The sequence below is a fragment of the Theropithecus gelada genome, chromosome 10, assembly GCF_003255815.1.
Source record: "Theropithecus gelada isolate Dixy chromosome 10, Tgel_1.0, whole genome shotgun sequence".
Taxonomy (NCBI): Eukaryota; Metazoa; Chordata; class Mammalia; order Primates; family Cercopithecidae; genus Theropithecus; species Theropithecus gelada.
In genome coordinates, this window is record NC_037678.1 from 59,148,923 (window position 1) to 59,172,433 (window position 23,511).

The following is a 23,511-nucleotide window of genomic DNA, read 5'->3' on the forward strand; positions in this document are numbered from 1 at the left end:
AATAAGAAAATAGGAAGAAGAGGAACAGTTGGGAGAAATAAGAAACATGGTTGGGCATGGTGGCTCACGGCTGTAATCCCAGCACTTTGGGAGGCTGAGGCAGGTGAATCACTTTGAGGTCAGGAGTTTGAGACCAGCCTGGACAACATGGTGAAACCCCGTCTCCACTAAAAATACAAAAATTAGTTGGGCGTGGTGGTACATGCCTGTAATCCCACCTACTCGGGAGGCTGAGGCAGGAGAATTGCTTGAACCTGGGAGGCAGAAATTGCAGTGAGCCGAGATCGCACCACTGCACTCCTGCCTGGGCGACAGGGTGAGACTCCGTCTCAAAAAACAAACAAAAAACCAAAAATTATCCAGGCGTGGTGGCATACACCTGTAGTCCCAACCACTTTGGAGGTTGAGGCAGAATTGCTTGAACCCGGGAGGTGGAGGCTGCAGTGAGCTGAGAACATGCGGCTGCACTCCAGTCTGGGTGACAGAGGGAGCCCCCGTTTCAAAAAAAAAAAAAAACCCACTTTTTTTATTCTTCTTCCCCTGAACACTTACAGAGACTTACACAAATGTGCATATGTGTGCTTGGTGGGCGCCCCCCAGAGTGGATACACTGAATTCCACAGCCCTCCCAGACACACAGCCTATGTGCACACACATATACTCACACACATACACTATGGTCAGGGCCTAAGCCCAGGTCCTGTCCATGCCTCCAAGTCTCAGGGTCCTGGGGAGGGAGATGAACCCCCCTGCAGCACCTTCAATCTAACCTGAGGTGGAGTCCTAGCCTCTAACAGAGGACAAACACCCTTTAAAGGCTAGAATAGCCAGTCACATGTAGGTTGACCAGATCAGCATGAACTGTCTCCAGCTGAAGGCTACAGACAACTAAAGAGACAACAACTAACAAGAATCAATTCATATCCCTTAGGTAAATGGCTCCAGCTTCTTCTAGAAACTTCTACACTTCTATTTTGTCATCTGTGAAATGCAGATATCCACCATACAGGATCACTATGATGATTAAGTCAGATCTATGTATAAAAGATCCTTATGAAATACAGAACGCTGTATTTCTGTTACCAGTGCTTCCTGGGTCTTCACTAAGTCTGTAGGACTGGATCGTAGCTTTGCTTTTCTCTGCTTCTCTTGGCTACTGCCCTGGATAATTTAGGCTTGGAGTGGTCTGTCTCTCAGGAAGATGTTTTTTTTCCCTTTTTGCTTTAGTTGGGACCTAAGTGGCTAGAGGCACCTGTTTTTGTTTTTTTGTTTGTTTGTTTTGTTTTGAGACACAGTCACTCTGTCGCCTAGGCTGGAGTGCAGTGGTGCAATCTCAGCTCACTGCCTCCCAGGTTCAAGCAATTCTCCTACCTCAGCCTCCGAGGTACCACTACGTGCGGCTATTTTTAAAATCTTTAGTAGAGACTGAGTTTCACCACGTTGGACAGGCTGGTCTCAAACTCCTGACCTCAGGTGATCCACCTGCCTTGGCCTCCCAAAGTGTTGGGATTACAGGTGTGAACCACCGCACTTGGCCTAGAAGCACCTGTCTTGCAGCTGCCTAAATTCCTCAGTCACTGTACCAAACCTTGAGATCTCAACTGCCTGATCCAGTTGGGCCACAGAAGGTATTTTGTTCATCAACGGATCAAGCAAGCTACCAAACTCTCAGGGACCTATGTGGACACCAATCTGCAGCTCATCTCTTCTGGCTATCCTTTGTCCTGAGTAAAACCTGGATTGTCCCTTAGAACATATCACCTACTATATTCCCTCAAGAAACCCTCCAGCTCTCCACTCAGTCTTCATCCATTCTTACTGAGTAGGGAAAAGAGAAGAGAGAGTAGACTTCAGGATGCCATCATCCTGCTGTTTCTTGCCACTGGGATTCCACATCACCATGCATATGACAAGACGTCTTCACTTTTCCCAAATTTCTTCTACTATGACAGAACCCTTCCCAACAGTCATTTCTTCCTCCCTGGATGACTTTCTTCTTTTTGCCTCACTCTTCCCAAACCATAACATCAGTTAAGGGGCTGACTACCTGCCAGATTTCATGTCTCGGGCACCTCTGCTGCTCTTTGGTGCTTCAATTCTCAGTTTGCTTCCCTTTACCCATACTCCAGAGGCCAAGCTCTGAGACCCCCATGCCACAGCAGACACCTCTGACAGCACCCTCTATCTGCCATTATCTCTTACCACTGGTCCCCTGAAGATGTCCCTCCCTGGGTCTGTACTACCTTCATATTCACTCACTAGTCACAACACTTACCAAGCATACATTCTTCAGTTTACCATTATGCACCTCTTCATTTGACCTTAGCCATTCCTTTTACCATTTAGTGGTTAAACCTGTGTGCCATGTCTGGTACTAGACATTGGGGGTACAGAGATGCCTGAAACACTTCATATACATGGTCTCCTTGAATCCTCATAATGCCCTGAGATGATAGAGAGGGCTCATAGTAACCCCTTTCACAGGTGAGGACAGACATTCAATGTAATCCACTGGAAAGAGGCCTGACCACCAAATCCTTCAGCAATTACTAGATTCCTTCCCTGACCAAGCCCCCAGCCAAATTCAGTTTCCTGCCTCCTTTTTCTATTGGTAAACAGTGGGCTGAGCCCTTAGGCACATCCCCAAACCCAAGTAAGTCCCAAGGCTCCTGTGTATAGTTGTACAATCTGTGCACTGTATATAGGTGCCCAGCCAAGGGAGTGAACGGGGCTGAAATCCAGCCGGGACTTTCTACCAAGCCAAGTGGCTGACTCTATTGTGAAGAAAGGTTGCCCTTTTCTAACTGGTCTGCCCAGGAGAAGTACTTTTTTTTTTTTCTTTTTTCTTTTTTTTTTTTTTTTGAGACGGAATCTCACTCTATCGCCCAGGCTGGAGTGCAGTGGTGCGATCTCGGCTCACTGCAAGCTCCACCTCCCAGGTTCACGCCATTCTCCTTCCTCAGCCTCCTGTGTAGCTGGGACTACAGGCGCCGCCACCATGCCCGGGTAATTTTTTGTATTTTTAGTAGAGACGGGGTTTCACCGTGTTAGCCAGGATGGTCTCGGTCTCCTGACCCCGTGATCTGCCCGCCTCGGCCTCCCAAAGTGCTGGGATTACAGGCGTGAGCCATTGTGCCCGGCCGAGAAGTACTTTTTTTTATAACTTGTACAAAGGTACCATATTGGCTAGCGGTGGCAATGATCCTCTCTCCAGTTCCAGAAATGCTCCTTTGTTTATTCCTGCTTCCTTAGACCAGATGCTCTTGGATAGCACTTTCTTTGGCAAGCTCAGCCTGATCTAAAACGAAACTTGTAACTTCTCTGCCAAAGCCTGTAGCCCTTTCGGTATTCGTTACCCTAGTCAATGGCACCACCGTCCATTCATCCAGTCACGCAAGCCAGAAACTTGGAAGTGATCATTTATGCCTGTTTTTTTTTTTTTAACTCCCCAGGATCCTTATGTTCTACTGATTCCAACTCCTAGGTATCTCTTGGATCTATATCAATCTCTCCACATTTACTGTCCTTGCTTTGAACCTAGTCCAAAAGCCTCTTAACTGGTCTCTGCCTCACCCTTATTCTACTGCCAGAATACATATCAAATAAAAAACCTGTTTATTTTCTTTGCTTTAGGTTCCATGACTTCTCATTTCCAACCCAAAACCCAAAAATCTAAACACCTTTCCACACCACACACAGTGCCAGCGAACTAGCTACTCCCCATCAGGCCAGCTTCATCATGCATTTCCATGCCCCTGTATGTCTGTGCCTTTGCATAGGTTGATACTTCTGCTTTAAAATCCCACCCCCACCTTGTTCCATTATCCTATCTTTTTCACATCCTTCAAGACGTAGCCATAGTTCCAGCACCTAGCACAAGACTTTACATAAAATAGATGCAAAACCAATGCTTGTTAAATGACCATACGGATGGATGGATGGATGGATGAAATACCATCCCATCTACCCCATGGAGCCTTTCTGTACTCCAGCAGGCAGAGTGTATTCTGTGGCAGCCCCTTGTATTTACATACCCCACACATAACACTTTTTATACGGTTACATAATAATCTGTTCACATATCTATTTCTGCAACTAGATTATGAGCTCATTAAGTGCTAGTACTGTTTTGCTTACTCTGAACTCTTAGCATCTAGCCCACTATCTGGTACATAAGAGGCACTTAGTATTTGTTAAATAAGAGAACAATGATGGAAATAACTACATATCAAAAACCGAGATGCAGCCAAAGCAATATTTAGAGGAAAATGACAGCCTTAAATAAACATATTAGAAAAGGAGGATGGCGGCCGGGCGCGGTGGCTCAAGCCTGTAATCCCTGCACTTTGGGAGGCCGAGACGGGCGGATCACGAGGTCGTGAGATTGAGACCATCCTGGCTAACACGGTGAAACCCTGTCTCTACTAAAAAGTACAAAAAATCAGCTGGGCATGGTGGCAGGCGCCTGTAGTCCCAGCCACTCGGAAGGCTGAGGCAGGAGAACGGCGTAAACCCGGGAGGCGGAGCTTGCAGTAAGCTGAGATCTGGCCATTGCACTCCAGCCTGGGTGACAGAGCGAGACTCCGTCTCAAAAAAAAAAAAAAAGAAAAGGAGGATGGCTAAAATTAATGAAATTTAAAAATCAAAATAAATCTGTCTCATGAAGTTAGAAAAGTAAAATTAACCCAAAGAAAATGGAAATAAAAAATTTTAAAGACAAATAAAATTAGTACATTTCTGGAAAGACTGATTAATAAACAGACAGACTCTGGGAGGCTGAGGTGGGAGGATTGCTTAAGGCCAGGAGTTCCAGACCAGCCTGGGGGCAACATAGTGATATCCTGTTTCTATTTTTTTTTTTTTTTGAGATGGAGTCTCACTCTGTCACCCAGGTTGGAGTGTGGTGGCGCAATCTCAGCTCACTGCAACCTCCGCCTCCTGGGTTCAAGCGATTCTCCTGCCTCAGCCTCCCGAGTAGCTGGGATTATAGGCATGCGCCACCATGCCCAGCTAATTTTTTGTATTTTTCTTCTCTGCACTTCCAGAAATGTAGAGATGGGGTTTCACCATATTGGCCAGGCTGGTCTTGAACTCCTAACCTCAGGCGATTTGCCCACTTTGGCCTCCCCTGTTTCTATCTTTGAAAAAAGTTAAAAATAAAAAGAAAATCCGGCCGGGCGCGGTGGCTCAAGCCTGTAATCCCAGCACTTTGGGAGGCCGAGACGGGCGGATCACGAGGTCAGGAGATCGAGACCATCCTGGCTAACACGGTGAAACCCCGTCTCTACTAAAAAATACAAAAAACTAGCCGGGTGAGGTGGTGGGCGCCTGTAGTCCCAGCTACTCGGGAGGCTGAGGCAGGAGAATGGCGTAAACCCGGGAGGCGGAGCTTGCAGTGAGCTGAGATGCGGCCACTGCACTCCAGCCTGGGCGACAGAGCGAGACTCCGTCTCAAAAAAAAAAAAAAAAAAAAGAAAATAAGAGAAATTTAAAAATGTCCTACAGATACTAAAAGGATAAGGGGATCTTGCTGACCAGTGCAGACCTTCAGGAGAGCAGTCCAAGTGCAGGCCTGCTATAGTCTCCTGTCTGCACAGGTGAGAAGAGAACAATGTCGCAGGATACCGGTCCACAAGTGCCTTTGCACTGGTTTGGCTGTTGGCTAGGCAGCACTGGTTGCCTCTGGAGGGATCACTGACTATGCAAAAGCAGGTAGAATGCCATTCCTCTCTGGGGGTTTAACAGGCCTGGGTGCTTATCAGCTTTCAGGATCCAAGGGATGCTTGGGTTTTCCTAGCTACATCTGAGACCTTGGCTGGCATTATGGGAATGAGATTCTACCACTCTGGAAAATTTATGTCTCCAGGTTTAATTGCAGGTACCAGTTTGCTGATGGTTGCCAAGCTGGGAATCGGTACGTTGAACAAACCCCATCAGTAGTAGTCATTTCCCAGCTTGGACTCTTGAAGAATTAAAAATCTCCAAACTTCCACTATTTTCAAGGTATTAACAGAAATAAGTCCAGCATTTTTGCATATTCTGACATTTTACTTCATTTATTATTATTATTATTTTGAGACAGGGTCTCATTCTGTCACCCAGGCTGGAGCGCAGTGGCAGATCTCGGCTCACTGAAACCTCCGTTTCCCAGGTTCTAGTGATTCTCCTGCCTCAATCTCCTGAGTAGCTGGGATCACAGGTGTGCTCCACCATGCCCAGCTAATTTTTTTTTTTTTTTTGTATTCTTATTAGCGATGGGGTTCACCATGTTGACCAGGCTGGTCTCAAACTCCTGAGCTCAAGTGATCCACCTGCCTCGGCCTACTAAAGTGCTGGGGTTACAGAGGTGAGCTACCAGGCCCGGCTATCTGACACTTTACTTTAGAAAAGAAAAGACACTATTGGCCAGGCGCAGTGGCTCATGCCTATAATCCTAGCACTTTGGGAGGCCAAGGCAGACGGATAGCTTGAGATCACGAGTTTGGGCTAGCCTGGGCAACATGGTGGAACCCTGTCTCTACAAAAATACAAAAATTAGCCAGGCATGGTGGTGTGCGCCTGTAGTCCCAACTAATCAGAAGGCTAAGGAGGGAGGATGGCTTGAGCCTTACAGGCGGAGGTCACGGTGAGCGGACATCGCACCACTGCACTCCAGCCTGGGTGATCAAGCCAGATCTTGTCTCAAAAAAAAAAAAAAGACACCAAACTTAGCAGGGAAAAACTCAGTCACCATTACAACCCCACAGACACCCTAATACAGTTTAATTCTTGTGTATTGATGCTATATCTTCTTTCTGTATCATTTTTTTGAGACAGAGTTTTGCTCTGTCACCCAGACAGGAGTGCAGTGGCACGATCTCAGTTCACTGCAACTTCCGCCTCACAGGTTCAAGCGATTCTCCTGCCTCAGGCTCCTGAGTAGCTGGGACAACAGGAGCATGCCACCATGCCTGGCTGATTGTTGTATTTTTAGTAGAGATGGGGTTTCACCATGTTGGCCAGGATGGTCTCGATCTCCTGACCTTGTGATCCACCCACCTCGGCCTCCCAAAGTGCTGGGATTATAGGTGTGAGTCACTGCAGCTGGCCTCTTTCTCTATCTTACAGGTGAAATCTCAAGGAATAAAATGTTAGGTGGCAACAATGGGGGCTCTGAAACCTCATGCTGTGCTCAGAGGAACAGTGTGAAAAAAATCTCTTATGATATTTAGGATATCTGTTCTTTCGCTCATCTTAGGGTACAGAGCTACTTTGAAATTATGTTAAATGGAGTATCAATGAAAATAAAGTTTACTATAAATAAAAAAGGGGAGCCAGGTGCAGTGGTGTATGCCTGCAGTCCCAGAACTCAGAAGGCTGAGGCAGGAGGATCACTTGCACTCAGGAGTTGAAGGCCAGTCTGGGCAACATAGTAAGATCCTGTCTCTAAAAATAATGATAAAAAATAAAATAATTAAAAGGGGGTATTATGAATTTTCCACCCTTTTGATGACTTCCTTTACTTAATCACCTAGTCTCATGCCTACCTCTACACACTAGTGAAATTGCTCTCTTCAGTTACTAAGGTCAAAATCAATGACCTATTCTTATTCTTCAACCCTTGATCTTCATGTGCTGCCCACCACCCATTCCATCTTGTCATTTCTTTCTTACCCACTCTCTTCGTTCTATTCTTCTTCCTCCTCCTGCCTCAACCCTGCTCCTCAATGGTGCAACCCTAGAAACGAACACAGTACTTCCCTCCCACCTTCTTTCCTTTCTTCTCATTCCCTCAGGAAGCTTCTTCAGCATACTATCAGTTACTTCAGTACAGATAATTAAAAAATTAATGGTTCTAGTCAGACCTTTTGCTACAATGTCTACAGAAAAGACAGAAAATGTAAAGGGAAGAACAGAATGCCAAGATTCAAGAAGAACCAATGAATTACAAGCAGTCCTCAGGGTACTACTATGTGCTGGGTCTTTTTGCTCTCAATTTGCTACAGAGATATTTGTGTGTTTGCCTCTCTCCTATAGAACATGGTTAGCCAATTCATAATCAGTTCATTTTAAGACACTGAAAGTTTAACCAAGAGTCCGATATTTATGTTTAACATGTGCCTTATAGGGATCTACGCCTGGGAACACCAAACTGAAGAGGCTGGACTCCAAAATGTTATAGTCTATTGTTTACCTGGTGTCAGCCATTAAAATTACCTTTGGTTTCTAGGAAGTATAAATGGACCCTTTTTGAAAATGTAATGAAAGTCATGGACAACTCACATAAACAAGTCACAGAATTTTGCATGTAAACTTAGATTAAGGACCACAGTTAAGTCAGTGTTGCTTTAAGTGGCATACTGATCCATGTCTGGTACTGAATTACACACTCATATTCTCAACTTGCTCACCAACTCCATATGGCAGTCCTTGTATTTCAATATAAAATCTGTTTTTCACACCCAATTTAAAAATGGGCAAGGATCTGAATAGACATTTCTCCAAAGAAAATATATAAATGGCAAATAAGCACATGTAAACATGCTAACATCATTAGCCATCAGGGAAATGCAAATCAAAACCACAATGAGATACCACTTGATAACCTCTAGAATGACCATAATAAAAAAGATAATAACAAGCATTGGTAAAGATGGGGATAAACTGGAATCCTCATATACTGCTGGTGAGAATGTATAATGGTGCAGACACTTTGAAAAACAGTGTGACAGTTCCTCAAAAGGCTAAACATGGAGTTACCATATGGCTGAACAATTCCGCCCCTAAGTATATACCCAAGAAAAATGAGTCCATATGTCCACACAAAAACTTGTATACAAATGTTCATACTGGCATTATTCATAATAGCGCAAAAGTAGAAGCAACCCATATGTCCATCAACTGATGAATAAACAAAGTGTGGTATGCCCATACAATGGAATATTATTCAGCAATAAAAGAAGCACATACAGCCTAAAATATGTAAACCTTGAAAACACTGTGCTAAGTGAAGAGCCAGGCATAAAAAACCACAATATGTAATTCCATTTACATGAGATGTCCAAAATAGGCAAATCTGGTATACAGAAAGCAGATTGCTGGTGGCCTAGGACTGGAGGGAGTTTAGGGGGAATGATGGCTAATAGATATGGGACTTCTTTTGGGAGTGATGGAAATGTTTTAAAATTTATTGTGGTGATGATGGTTACAGAACTCTGCGAGTAAACAAACAAACAAACAAAAAACCCACTGAATTGTATACTTCAAATGGATGAATTGTATGGTGTGTGAATTATATCTCAATAAAGCTATTAAGAACCGGTACCTTATAAAAATGTACGGAAAAAGCACTAATCATTAAAAAATTGACAAATTGGGCATCACCAAAATGAATTTTCTGTTCCTTAAAAGACACCATTTAAAAAAAAAAAAACAAAAAAAAACCAAGAGCAGGTTGCCTGTAGTCCCAGTTACTCAGAAGGCTCAGGTAGAAGGATCCCTTGAGCCCAGGAGTTTGAGGCTACAATGTGCTATGACTGTATTGTGAATCGCCACTGTACTTCAGCCTTGGCAATACAGCAAGACCTCGTCTCTTTTTCTTTTCTTTTTTTTTTTGAGACAGAGTTTCACTCTTGTTGCCTAGGCTGGAGTGCAATAGCATGATCTCGACTCACCGCAATCTCTGCCTCCCGGGTTCAAGCGATTCTCCTGCCTCAGACTCCCGTGTAGCTGGGATTATAGGCATGCGCCACCATGCCCGGCTAATTTTGTATTTTTAGTAGAGATGGGGTTTCTCCATGTTGGTCAGGCTGGTCTCGAACTCCCGACCTCAGGTGATCCGCCCGCCTCGGCCTCCCAAAGTGCTGGGATTACAGGAGTGAGCCACCGAGCCCAGCTTTTTTTTTTTTTTTTTTTGAGTCAGGGTTTTGTTCTGTCACACAGGGTGGAGTGCAGTGGTGCACTCTCGGCTCACTGCAACCTCTGCCTCCTGGGTTCAAGCGATTTTCCAGCCCCAGCCTCCTGAGTAGCTGGGACCACAGATGCTCACCACCATGCCCAGCTAATATTTGTATTTTTTGCAGAGACAGGGTTTTACCATGTTGCCCAAGCTGGTCTCGAATTCCTGAGCTCAAGTGATCCACCCACCTCAGCCTCCCAAAGTACTGGGATTACAGGCACCATGCCTAGCCTTAAAGCGTATTGTTTTTTTTCTTTTATTCCCCCAAGACAGAGTCTTGCTCTGTTGCCTAGGCTGGAGTGCAGTGGTGCAATCTCAGCTCACTGCAACCTCCTCCTCTTGGGTTCAGGCAATTCTCCTGCCTCAGCCTCCGGAGTAGCTGACATTACAGGAGTGAGCCACCACACCTGGCTTTTTTTTTTTTTCCCTGTATTTTTAGTAGAGATGGGGTTTCACCATGTTGGCCAGGCTGGTCTCAAACTCCTGACCTCATGATCTGCCCGCCTTGGCCTCTCAAAGTGCTGGGATTACAGGCATGAGCCACCGTGCCGGGCCTTAAAGTGTATTATTTATCATACCTTTATTGTAGGTATGGATAGGAAAAAACACAGTATCTATAGGGTTCAGTACTATCCATGGTTTCAAGCATCCACTGGGGCTCTTGGAATATATTCCCTGCAGATAAAAGGGGACTACTATAACTGTCACCACAATCAGAATATCTATGAACGACTAAGTAAGCTTTAGAAACTTGCAATGGTGTGTGTTAGAAAATGATCATTTACGAAACATGGTTATCAAAAAGGAGAAGACCTATGAGAGAGAAGGCCCAAATGGGCACACAAGTCACACGTTTTTAACTCTTAAACTATTGGAGGCCGGGCGCGGTGGCTCAAGCCTGTAATCCCAGCACTTTGGGAGGCCGAGGCGGGTGGATCACGAGGTCAGGAGATCGAGACTATCCTGGCTAACACGGTGAAACCCCGTCTCTACTAAAAATACAAAAAAAAAAAATTAGCCGGGCGTGGTAGCGGGCGCCTGTAGTCCCAGCTACTTGGGAGGCTGAGGCGGAAGAATGGCGTGAACCCAGGGGGCGGAGCTTGCAGTGAGCCGAGATCGCGCCACTGCACTCCAGCCTGGGAGACACAGCGAGACTCCGTCTCAAAAAAAAAAAAAAAAAAAAAAAAAACTATTGGAGCACTCAGTCAGCTCTAGGTATGTCAGGTCTGCGTCACATGAATTGAAAAGCTGGCCATCAAACTGCCAAATACAGTATAGATCCAACATAGATACAAGAAACTCAAGCAATCCCAACCCCCATTCCTACCCCCTGGATTCTTTTGTCAGAAGACTCTGAAAATGAGTAGAAAACATTTCAGTCATAGATGCAAACTTCTGTCTACTGATAGAGTTTCTTTCCTTGGAAAACAAAACAAAAAAAAAAGCACTGGGGGAAATGTCACACTACTATTGACAGTTGAGGCGGTGAGTAGTGCGCATCCAAAGATAACTTCACACTGGTCAACAGGACCTCGCTGAAAGAATGCTGATTTACGAATCTATTTATCTAAGCAAGATAGAGCAGTTGAGCCAACAGTAGTTAACACACTGCTTCTTTCCTCTGCATAAGTCTTAAGAGGCCATAAACCAAAGCGAGCTAAACCTTTGCCTTCTGATATGAATACCATAGGTGAGACACAACAGTGAAATTCTGGTTTGGTTACAATGGGCAGAAGTTGGAAGAGGCACTATAAAGTTCAGAGCCGTGGGTGCAGATTGGGCTCCTCCAGCTGGTACTGGATCCATCAAGGCAGGATAATGTCCTAAGAAATGACCTCATCTGTCTGGTTCTCTGTAGGACGGGAAAGACAGTGACTGAGGCAACTAAGCCATAGTCCAAGAGAAACCACCAACATACAAATCATCCATTCCTCCACTGAACAAACACTGATTGAGAACCTATTCCATACCAGACTCTAGCTAAGCACCAGGGATACAATGATTAATAAAACAGATACAAGAACCAAGTGCAATGGCCCATGCCTATAATCCCTGCTACTCAGGAGGTTGGGGCAGGAGGATCCCTTGAGCCCAGGAATCCAAGGCTCTAGTGTGTCTGTGAATAGCCCTACACACCAGCTTGGGCAATAGAGTGAAACTCCACCTCTTAAATCCAAAATAAAAATTAAGAAAAAGGCTGGGTGCCTTGGCTCAGGCCTGTAATCCCACCACTTGGGAGGCTGAGGTGGGCAGATAACCTGAGGTCAAGAGTTCGAGACCAGGCCAGGCACGTTGGCTCACACCTGTAATCCCAGCACTTTGGGAGGCTGAGGCGGGCGGATCATGAGGTCAGGAGATCAAGACCTTCCTGGCTAACACAGTGAAACCCCATCTCTACTAAAAATACAAAAAATTAGCCAGGCGTGGTGGCAGGCACCTGTAGTTCCAGCTACTTGGGAGGCTGAGGCAGGAGAATGGCGTGAACCTGGGAGGCGGAGGTTGCAGTGAGCTGAGATTGTGCCACTGCACTCCAGCCTGGGCAACAGAGCAAAACTCCATCTCAAAAAAAAAAAAAAAAAAAAGAGGGTCAGGTGTGGTACCTCACACCTGTAATCCCAGAACTTTGGGAAACCTAGGCAGGAGGGTCACTTGAGCCCAGGAGATCAAGACCACCTTGAGCAACAAAGTAAGATCCCCATCTCTATTTAAAAAATTTAAAAAATTAGCCATGCATGGCGGTATGCACCTGTGATCCCAGCTACTCAGGAGGTTGAAGTGGGAAGATTGCTCAAGCCCAGGAGGTCAAGGCTTCAGTGAGCTGTGTTTGCACCACTGTACTCCAGCCTGGCCAATAGAGCAAGACCCTGTCACCCTCCAAAAATTTTAATTTAAAAAATTTAAAAAAAGAAAAAAATACTAGATACCATCCTTGTGTTGATGGTTTTGAGGGCGGAGGAGAGACATTAAACAAATTGCTACATAGTATCTATGTGATTACAAGTATGACAATGCTACTTAGCTACAGTTGACAGTTGTCATATGGGAATGTGGAGATGATAATAGAGAAGGCCTCAAGGTTGGAGATATGAATGACCTCTGTTCCATTTTTCTTAGAATCAAAGAGTGAGAATAGGGTTCCAAACAGGAATGTCAGACCAATGACCAGTGCAGGCTTGCCCTACCACTAAAGAGAAGCAATGACATGTGGTGCCAGTAAAAGCTACTCAAGTCTTCAAATATTGAGCCAAGATCTCCCTGGCACTGGGGCCTAGTCATGACTGGGTAATAAGAGGATAAACAAACACATGATATAACCCCCAAGAACACACATACACTAATACACAAACCCAAAACAGCCTCTCACTGTCTCTCTCTCTTTCACACACACTAACTCGCGCTCATTTATGTATATACAACCTACCATCACAATCATAACCCACACTCCCAGCCTCACACCTTCAAAGGCGCATACACACCTCACACGAATATATACACACAGGCCATCGTACCAGGCTGGCTGCTGCTCCACTCCTCTCTCTCCGGGGTGCTAGCGGTGGGTTGTCCCTCTGGGTCCTTTCCTTCTTCTTGCTTCTCCTGTAGAAGGCAAGCCTGATCCCAGCTTCTTCTCCTCATGGTTTGGGATGAAGTGCTAGCGTCTGATCCTGGCCCCTACCTGGCTCTCTGGCCATGTGGTATTCCGCCCCAAACAGGCAGAATTTCTTCTAGGCTGCCAGCAGGAGTGTGGCTCCAGCACACATCCCCCTATCACTTGAGCACAGACTCACATGAGCATGCATATCCTAATTAAACAGCCTGACTACAACTTTCCTTGTTATCTGGTACATAAAAACTTCCTTTGTGATGCTCTTACATGCCCAGTAGAATTCATGCTCTGTCCCTTCCAGCTTCTGCAGCTAGAGCCCTGGGTGTTCCTTGGCCTTTGGCCTAGGTACTGGACCCCAGTGATGGAGTTTTCCAGCTGCCTGCACATGTACTTTGGGTACTAGTTCGCATGACTATGTCTTAACCTTGACACTAAACTGAGATGGGAGCTCTGGAAAATCAGGAGAGTGATTAATTCATTTCCCTTCAAGCAGGTATAAGACCTGACTCAGGATGGGACCCCCAAATATGATGAGTGAGTCATTATGCGTGTCTTCTCTGGCCCAGCTCCATAATCTGGATCGACGGAGGCGACAGTGGGAATTGAGGCATAAGCTATAGCTTCCCCCTCCCTTCCCCACTGCTCTCTTCCTACCATGGCCTCTGGCTCCGACTCCTCCTCTGATAGGCTCTGGTATTCCCTGCGCTTCCTCTTCTTCACGGGTTTGAGGAGCTCAGAAGCGCTGGTGGAGCCTGAGGAGTTCTCCACTATGACTGACCTGAGGAAGGGCCAGCCTTAGAGAAAGAACCACCCGCCCTGCACCACCCAGCCCCTCTCCTAACCCCTGAACAGGAATGAGGCTTTGGGGGCTGAAGGCAGAGCGAGTAGGGCTGCGACCTCCTCCCCTTACCGCTCCTGGAACAGCTGAGGGCAGCCATCATTAGAGGAACCAACATCTGGACCCGCGGCTTGGTGAGGCCCGCACGCCTGGCACTGACAGGTGCTATCATCCTCTGGGGGGTCCTGATTGGGATCTTCTGGAGGATTCTGGGGGTGGTCCTCTGCGGGGGCCAAATGGGCCTCAGGCCTCCCTCCCCATTGCAGCCACACTCAGGCTCCGCCCACGCCCCCTCAGACCCTGCCTCCGCCTCAGTCCATCTCCGCATCGGATGGCCTCCTCCAGCCTTCTCCACCCCAGGACCACCCTGGGCCCCGCCCCCGGTCCTCCTGGGGCTCAGGCCTCACCCCACCCGCACAGGGCCCAGCTCAGGGCCTGGGGAGCGGGGCTCCTACCCGCTTGTAGGGGGCCCGCCTCGCCATCTCCAGCAGGGGCCCCGCCATCTTCGTATTCGGTCACGCCTTCCTGCCGCAGCTCGGGGCTCGGGGGCTGCTCCACTCCCGCCATGTTCAGCGGCTTGTACTCGCTTATCCGGAACTGGAGCGCGGGAGGGTCTGAGGATTGCGACTCCCGTACGGGCCCTTGACCCACCTCGGCGTCGGGGCCATGGCCCTCTCGTCGCCTCATGCCAGCTCACGCCCTCAGCAGGCCTCAAGACTCCATGCCAGGGCACCTCACTCCAAGCTATACCAGCCAAACCCTCACTCCAGGCTACGCCCCCAAGCACCTGCGGGGTCCAGTCCCACGGTGCCCCACTCTAAGCCACGCCCCCAAGCTACCACAGGCCCAGTCAGAGTGCCCCTCTCTAAGCCACGCCCCCAGACACCCATAGGCCCAGTCCCAGAGTGCCTCACTCTAAGCCACGCCCCCATAGTCCCCAGGGCCTAGGAGTGCTTCAACTCAAGCCACGCCCCTAGAGTCCCTCACTCAAAGCCCACCCCTAGGGCCCAACATTTTAGCCAGCTTCCCCTGCTTCCGCCTCAGGTCCGGCCTCCGGGCCTGCAAGCCCCGCCCCATGGCTGTGGTTTACGAGGTTTAGCCAATCCCCACAGACACTGACCCGCAGGCCGCCCCCAGGGGGCGGGGCCGCGGCCTCTGTCCATTCCAGAATCCGCACTGTGCTGGTGCTGGAGCTGGCCGGCCCGGCATTAAGCTGCGGCAGGACAGTGGCAGGAACCGGTTCGCTGCCGGCCACTTGCTCCGGGGTACCCACATGGATTGGCTCCCGGGGAAAGCAAGACACATCCAGGGCACTGCTGGGCAGGCCGAGGTTGGCCGAGCTGGCTGTAAACAGATATACAAATAGACACGACACGGGTGAGTCTAGTGCCCTGCCTCAATCCTGCCATGCATGTGTAGGCATGTGAAGGAAGGCAGGTGGAGGAGAGTGAAAACAGTCATCCCCTCTCCAGGATCCACACTTGCTTGTGCAAGTACAGAGATGCTCTTCCTCCCCAGACTCCTACCCTAGCTTGACTCACCTGGAATGATAAAGGCAGTTGCGGGCAGGTGAGGACCAGAACCGGGGCTGTCTCTGGCCATCAAGTGCACGCTGACCTCCCCTGTGGAAGGCCCCTTCAGTGTCCTCAGCATCTCCATTTCAGCATGCCCCTCCATCCTGGCAGGCCTACAAGCCAAACACAGCCCCCAGGGTGATCAGGTGGGGACCTCTGTTACAGAAGCAATGGAGATGTGAAGGGATGGGGCTTCTTTGAGAAGCTGGCCACCTTCAAACCCGTAACCTGCAGAGAAAGGCCTCAGTCCTGTGGGGAGTAGGGTGTCTTCAAGACCAGCATCAGGTCTGGCTCCTGTTCTGGCCAGGCCCTGCACCTCCCCAGTCTCTGTAAGGATGGTAAGGATGGGTAGGGTGGCATGTGTGAGGGTACTTTGTAAACTGTGATGTACAGCACTGACTCTGGGGAGCATGACTAGGGTCAAGGTTCTGTCTGGCCAGTTGTCTCCAGGACACAGCCCAGGCCACATCCAAACTCACCTTTTTCTTGACCCCACCTCTATCCCCACTAGAATCACTCCCTCCTCCCTCTGGGGATTCAGAGACCTCAAATACCAGGTATTCCTTCACCCACACAGGGTTCATCTTCCTGGGAGGTGGGATCTTTCCTGATCATGTTCTTTTATGGCCCTGTCCACCACTCCCTCCAACCCCAAGCACAGGGTGGGCACTCAGATATCTGCTGAACACATGTACGCATCTGAAGAGCAAAGATGTAGTGTACGAAAATGCAGTCAAGTCAGTACGTGATTTTGTTTTAATAATGCAAAGGCAGTAGAGGCATTTCATAGAGTTCATTCAACAGGTAAAAACATAAAGAAAAAGACCTAGAGATACAAAGAATATACTTAATATCTATTTACTCAGCACCTAAAATATACTGACCACTGTCCTACTTGCCTTACCAGCACTGTCCAGTAGAATTTTCTGTGATCATGAGACTGTCCAATACCTAAACTGTCCAACACAGTAGCCACTAGCCACATGTGGCTACTGAGCACTTGAAATGGGCTACTATGACTGAGGAACTGAATTTTTTATTTTATTTTATTTTAGTTAAATTTAAAAGTTACCAGAAGGTAGTTACAGTGGTGCATGCCTGTAGTCCCAAGTTCTCTGGAGGCTGACCCAGGAGGATGGCTGAAGCCCAGGAGTCTGAGGCTAGCTTGGGCAACATAGCGAGACCCTGTCTCTGAGAATAAATAAGAAAATAAATAGCGACAGTAGCCATGACTATTGTATTGGACAGCACAGCTTGGCCTGTCAGTGCTACCTCCAAAACACACTGAAGGTCTAACCACTTCTCTCCATCTCGACTGCTGCCATGCTGGTCCCAGCCAATAGCAGCTCTCTTTGGACTTCCGAAATTGCCTTCTAGCCCATTTCCCTGCTTCCTTTCCTGCACCCCTACAGTCTACTCCCCAGTAAGAAAAACTTTAAAAACATAAACCAAATCACATAATTTCCCTATCTAAATTCTTCAATGGCTCTCTGTTGCCCTTAGAGTAAAATCAAAGTGCTTTGCCCTAGAAAATCTGACCTCTGCTTTTCCCTCTGGCCTCATCCTATGCCATTCTTCCCCTGTTCTCTCCAGTCAACAGACTCTGGTTTCCTTCTATTGCTTGACCAACATTCCCACTCACAGCCTTTGCCCTTGCTGTTCCCTACCCCTGGAACGCCCTTCCCCAAGCTCTCTGCTTGACTGGCTCCTTCCCATCCTCCAGTCCTCAATTCAATAGTCACCTCCTCAGAAGAGGTCTTTCCTTACCAAGTAATTTTTTTTTTTTTTTTTTTTCAGATGGAGTCTCGCTCTGTTGCCCAGGCTGGAGTGCAGTGGTACCATCTCGGCTCACTGCAACCTCTGCCTCCAGGGTTCAAGCAATTCTCCTACCTCAGCCTCCTGACTAGGTGGGATTACAGGTACACACCACATAGCCTGGCTAATTTTTGTATTTTTAGTAGAGACGGGGTTTCACCATGTTGGCCAGGTTGGTCTGAAACTCCTGACCTCAGGTGATCTGCCCACCTCGGTCTCCCAAAGTGCTGGGTTTATAGGCGTGAGCCATCGAGCCCGGCCTGACCAAGGAATTTAAAGCAGCAGCATACCCCTCACCCCTTCCCACCACTAGCTGTCTCATTACTATTATATATTTCTTTCTTTCTCATCCTTCATTATAATCAAAAGTGATCTTCATTTATTTTTGTGTTTGATCAGTCATCTCCACATAAATGCTGACTGTCTGTCTTGTTCATTGCTATATCCCCAACACTTCGTACGTGGCACATAGTAGGTGCTTAATAAGTACTTGTGTTGGATTTCAGTAACTTGAACTTGTTAATAAAAAACAGTGTATGGGGCCAGCTTGGTGGCATGTGCCTGTAATCCCAGCTACTGGGGAGGCTGGGGCAGGAGAATCGCTTGAACCTGGGAGGTGGAGGGTGGAGGTTGCAGTGAGCTGAGATCATGCCACTGTACTCCAGCCTGGGAGACAGAGCAAGACTCCATCTCAAAAAACAAAAGCAAACAAAACACTGTATGGGTCCAATGCAGTGGCTCACACCTGTAATCCCAGCACTTTGGAGGCTGAGGTGGGAGGACTGCTTGAGCCCAAGAGCTCAAGACCAGCCTAGGCAACACAGGGAGACCCTGTCTCTATAAAAAATTAAAAAAATAAAAATTAGCCAGGTGTTGTAGTATATGCCTGTAGTCCCAGCTACTCCAGAGGCTGAGCAGGAGGATTACTTGAGCCTGGGAGGTCAAGGCTGCAGCGAGCCATGATCTCACCACTGTACTCTGGTCTAGGTGACAGAGCGAGACCCTGTCTCTAAAGAAAAAAAAAAATTAGCTGGGTGCAGGGGCTCACACCTGTAATCCCAGCACTTTGGGAAGCCGAGGCAGGTACATCACCTGAGGTCAGGAGTTCGAGACCAGCTGGACCAACATGGTGAAACCCCATTGCTACTAAAAATACAAAAAAATTAGCTGGGCGTGGGGGCAGGCACCTGTAATCCCAGCTACTTGGGAGGCCGAGGCAGGAGAATTGCTTGAACCCAGGAGGTGGAAGTTGCGGTAAGCCAAGATCATGCCACTGTACTCCAGCCTGGGCAACAGAACAAGACTCCATCTCAAAAAAAAAAAAAAAAAAGAGAGAAAAAAGAAAAAAAAGTTATAAAACATAATTCCCTGAATTTCAATTCCAATTTGCTTTGCACAGCTGAAGTACTTGTACTATTTTAAATACCTTTAAATAGAGTTAGGCCGGACATGGTGGCTCACGCCTATAATCCCAGCACTTTGGGAGGCCAAAGTAGGTGGATCGCTTTGAGCTCACGAATTGGAGACCAGCCTGGGCAACATGGTGAAACCCCATCTCTACAAAAGTACAAAAGTAGGCGGGGCACGGTGGCTCAAGCCTGTAATCCCAGCACTTTGGGAGGCCGAGATGGGCGGATCATGAGGTCAGGAGATCGAGACCATCCTGGCTAACACGGTGAAACCCCGTCTCTACTAAAAAAATACAAAAAACTAGCCGGGCGAGGTGGCGGGCGCCTGTAGTCCCAGCTACTCAGGAGGCTGAGGCAGGAGAATGGCGTAAACCCAGGAGGCGGAGCTTGCAGTGAGCTGAGATCTGGCCACTGCGGTCCAGTCTGGGCGACAGAGCGAGGGAAAAAAAAAAAAAAAAAAAAGTACAAAAGTTAGCCAGGCAGGCCAGGTGTGGTGGCTCACGCCTGTAATCTCAACACTTTGGGAGGTCAAGGGAGGCAGATCAGTTGAGGCCAGGAGTTCAGAACCAGCCTGGGCAACATCTTGAAACCCCATCTCTACCAAAAATACAAAAATTTAGCTGGGCAGGGTGGCAAACACCTGTTATCCCAGCTACTCAGGAGGCTGAGACAGGAGCATCCCTTGAACCCAGGAGGTGGAGGTTGCAGTGAGCCAAGATCGTACCACTGCACTCTAGCCTGTGTCACAAAGTGAGACCCTGTCTCAATAAATAAACAAATAAATAGAGTTAATCTTTTTATTTGAAACACTGACAGTTAAGAGTGAATGTGGTTATTTCTAAAAGAACTTCACTCTGTGTCAAAACCTGTCACATCTCAGGTCTATTGCAGAAGCTGGATTTAAAGATTGCCTTTCTGTTTGGGCTTGCTGCCTTTAGCAAGCATTGGAGGACCAAGTGGGTGTCAGCACCATTCTGTGCTCTATGGTTACAGTCACAAACATGACCAAATGCTCTCATGAAGCTTATACTCTGGAGATAATGGATGAGGTTGGGGCTGGAGGTATAAATTTGAAGACCAGCATGTGTAGATGGCATTTAAAAACACGGAACTGGGGTGAGGCCCGGTGGCTCATGCCTGTAATCCTAGCACTTTGGGAGGCCAAGGTGGGAGGATCACTTGAGCCCAGGAGTTTGAGACCAGCATGGCCAACACAGTGAGGCCTCAGCCTCAACAAAAAATTTTAAAAATTAGCTGAGCATGGTGGTGGACCCCTGTGGTCCCAGCTACTGGGGAGGCTGAGGCGGAAGGGTTACTTGAGCCTGGGAAGTAAAGGCTGCAGTGAGCTATGATCACACCACTGCACTCGAGCCTAGGCGACAGAGCAAGACCCTGTCAGAGAGAAAGAAAGAAAGGAAAGGAAAGAAGGAAGGGGGGGAGAAAAAGAAAGAAAGAAAGAAAAAGAAAGAAAAGAAGGGAGGGAGGGAGGGAAGAGAAAAAAGAAAAGAAAAAAGGAAAACGAAAAGGAAAAGGAAAAGAAAGAGAAAGAAAGAAAACTACATAACTGAATATAAAGAAAAAAGTGGGAACCTTGGAGCACACCCACATTTATAGGTTGGGAAGAGGAAAAGAGACTGAGAAGGAGTCGGCCATGAAGTGAGAGGGAACTCAGAAGAGTCTGGGTTTCTGGTGGACACTGAAAAAAGTTCTCAGCCTTCTGCCGTCAGCCTCTCCTGGAATTGCTCAGAGCCTAGAGAGCTACCAGGCTTGAACGCTCTCCTGGAAGCCGCCAGCCAATGATGAGTTGCTATGAGGTGTGGAGACCCCACCCCCTTGCCTTACTTCGGAACACCTCTGCAGGGCCATGTCAGTTCCAGAGCTTCCATTAGGTCAGGCTGAGGCCTCTGTTGAGACTACATCAGCAGTTCAGCTTCTGCCTCCGCCCAACCCGCCTTCATTCCCCTACTGGTGATATTCCCAAGAGCACTCCGATAAACCTACACTCAAATATTGCTATCGGAGTCTGTTTCCAGGGGACCCGACCTAAAACAACCACTGTAGCCCCAGCACAGAGCCGTGTACATAGCAGATGCTCAATAAATATATATTGGCTGAATGTATCCATGGGTATTTTCTCTTCATGTCTGACAAGGTTTCCTCAATCCCTTGCCTTCCAAGGCCTTGTGTACAAAAACGCCCAATAAATGCCCTTACTATAGGTGTTGGGTGGGGAGTAGAGCCCTCGACAGCTACCCCGAAAACAACACACAGCGAAGCTGAGATCCACAAACTTGGGGCCTCGGCCCCGCCCCTCGCCGCAGCTGCTTCCCGGACGCGGGAGGGGACGGTAGCGGCCCTGAGCGCAGGGTTCTAGGATCGGGAACCGTCACCAGCCTCCCGGGACTGGTATAGGCAAAGGCGGTCGGGGCGGTCACTGATCCAACAGTTCCGCAGAACGGTTACTTTTTAAAACGCCAAAATGGCGGAATTCTTTTTATTCTTTATGGCCAAAAAAAAAAAGAGAGAGAGAGAGAGAGAAAATTCCATATTCCATTATAAAAATCGAAAATTAATAATAGGAAAGTTTGCCACATGACTCATTTCCCAAGAAAACCAAAACCCCGCCCTCCACACCTCCTTTCCATTAATAAAAAACTCTTAATTGATTGCATATCTCCAAACACGCAGCCTCCACCCTCCTCGCCCCTCCTGATCGCAGCCCGAAGCCACGCCGTAGGGTCGACTGGGCCTGGAGCCCCGCACCCGCCCGGCCCCCTGCGCGCTCCGCCCAGACCGCTTTCCCCGGCGTTTTTCCGAACCTCCTTCCCAGCCCGCGCCCCCCGCCGGAGGCGCTCGGAAGGACCGAGACGCCGGAGCCGCAGACCCGAGCCCTCGCCGCCTTAGGCGGAGTGGGGTGGCGCGGCGCCCAGGGTCCGCAGGGTCTGAGCCCACGAGCCGCTGGGTGCTTACCTGCCCGGCCAGCCAGTAGCCGCCCAGCGCCGAGCTACGGTCCGAGCCCGGCGCCGCGCGCCTGCGCGCTCGGCGGGGCGGGTCCGCCTCCCTGCAGGACGCAGAGCGCGGGGCCCGAGCGCTGGGCACATCTGCCGGGCCCAGGCGCAGGCCCAGGCTTCGGTGGCGCCCGCGCCCTCTTGCCTGCCTTCGAGGCCCTGGTTGTGCGCGCCTCATGCCCCCTCAACCTAGGACAGGTATGCCGCACGGGCGTGGCGGGTCGAGATTTTTCCTGCCCCCGAACCCCTGCATCACAGTTAGCAGAGCAGAGCGGGGGCGCGGAGATCGCGGAGCTCGAAGAGACAGCCTGGAGGGCTACCGAGCTGAGTGGTTAGTGACAAAAGACGAGGCTGCACCCGGGCACGCACCCCAGCCGAGTGTCTGCTCTGTCCAACGGCTTCCCACCGCGCCTGCCCTCCCCCCTGGAGGAGGGAAGCTCAGGAGCGTCAAAAAAACGGCCTCGGAAAGGGTGAAGGGCACGTGCGACCGGAAAGAGGAACCCTCTTGCGGGGGCTCTGGTCCTGGCCCTGCCGGGCATAAAGAGCGGCATTAGAGGCGTCTACTTTTGGGTAACCCCACTGCCATGGGCTGGGTAACATCACTATCCTCCAGGTCCTCCATTTCGACATTTGTAAAGACTATCACCCACTTCATGGCGTATGGTCGTTTTGAGTTTGGGTTCCTGTGGTGGTGTAGCAGTCACTGCGCCTCTCTGCTTCAATTTGATCTCTTCGCCTCCACCTGATCTCTCTAATTAATCAAATCTCCTTGTTATTGGTTCTGGTAACACAGGATACCTGCCTCGCTTACACATACCACAGGTGGCACTTCACATAGATTTGAGTAATTCAAGAGGCTAAGAGGTTTCAAGCTCCAAGAGGGTAGGAAACATTAGTTTCTGTATTCCTAGTACCTAGCCCAGAGCGGGGCACAGAGTGGGTGCTTAATACATATCTGTTCAGTGACTAAATGATGTACGGTATACAGATGAAAACAGGGTAACTTTTGGTACAGTCCACCATCCAGCCCCCTCTCCCACACCAATGATTTAATTTAATCCCTTGTTTTTACAGAAACAATTATTTAATTTAATCCCTTGGTTTTACTTGGACTTAAGTCATGGCCACGTGTCAGACCTCCAGGCTCCTGACTCCTTCCCAGGCCAGGTGAGAAAAGGGTTCCTAATGAAATGTAGGCAAATTCTCCAAATTGCTGTGATCAACAGGTTTACATTTACGCAGAATTTAACTATTCTGGTTGCCACGCCAACGCATCGCATGTGTTCTTCCTTGCTGCAATGTCAATTTTTAATCACATCTCATATT

General features: G+C 48.4%; 1 protein-coding gene and 1 pseudogene across 2 annotated transcripts in view; one reads left to right on the forward strand and one right to left on the reverse strand.

Moving 5' to 3' along the window:
* The window catches only part of L3MBTL1 (L3MBTL1, histone methyl-lysine binding protein), a 41,896-nt gene extending 19,684 nt beyond the window's left edge, over positions 1–22,212 (reverse strand). Inside the window, exons 1-7 of one of the 2 annotated variants that reach the window (XM_025400052.1) lie at positions 22,148–22,212; positions 15,921–16,001; positions 15,500–15,723; positions 14,835–14,976; positions 14,452–14,602; positions 14,196–14,319; positions 13,447–13,531 (exon numbers count right to left, since the gene is read on the reverse strand). In XM_025400052.1, coding sequence (XP_025255837.1) covers positions 13,447–13,531; positions 14,196–14,319; positions 14,452–14,602; positions 14,835–14,976; positions 15,500–15,723; positions 15,921–15,981 — 787 coding nt within the window. In that variant the 5' untranslated portion in view covers positions 15,982–16,001; positions 22,148–22,212. Of the gene's footprint in view, positions 1–13,446; positions 13,532–14,195; positions 14,320–14,451; positions 14,603–14,834; positions 15,471–15,499; positions 15,724–15,920; positions 16,002–22,147 lie in introns of those variants that run through there. The other variant, XM_025400053.1, reaches the window with a different exon arrangement.
* LOC112633427 lies at positions 5,612–5,940 on the forward strand (annotated as a pseudogene).
* Positions 22,213–23,511: the final 1,299 nt, after the last annotated feature.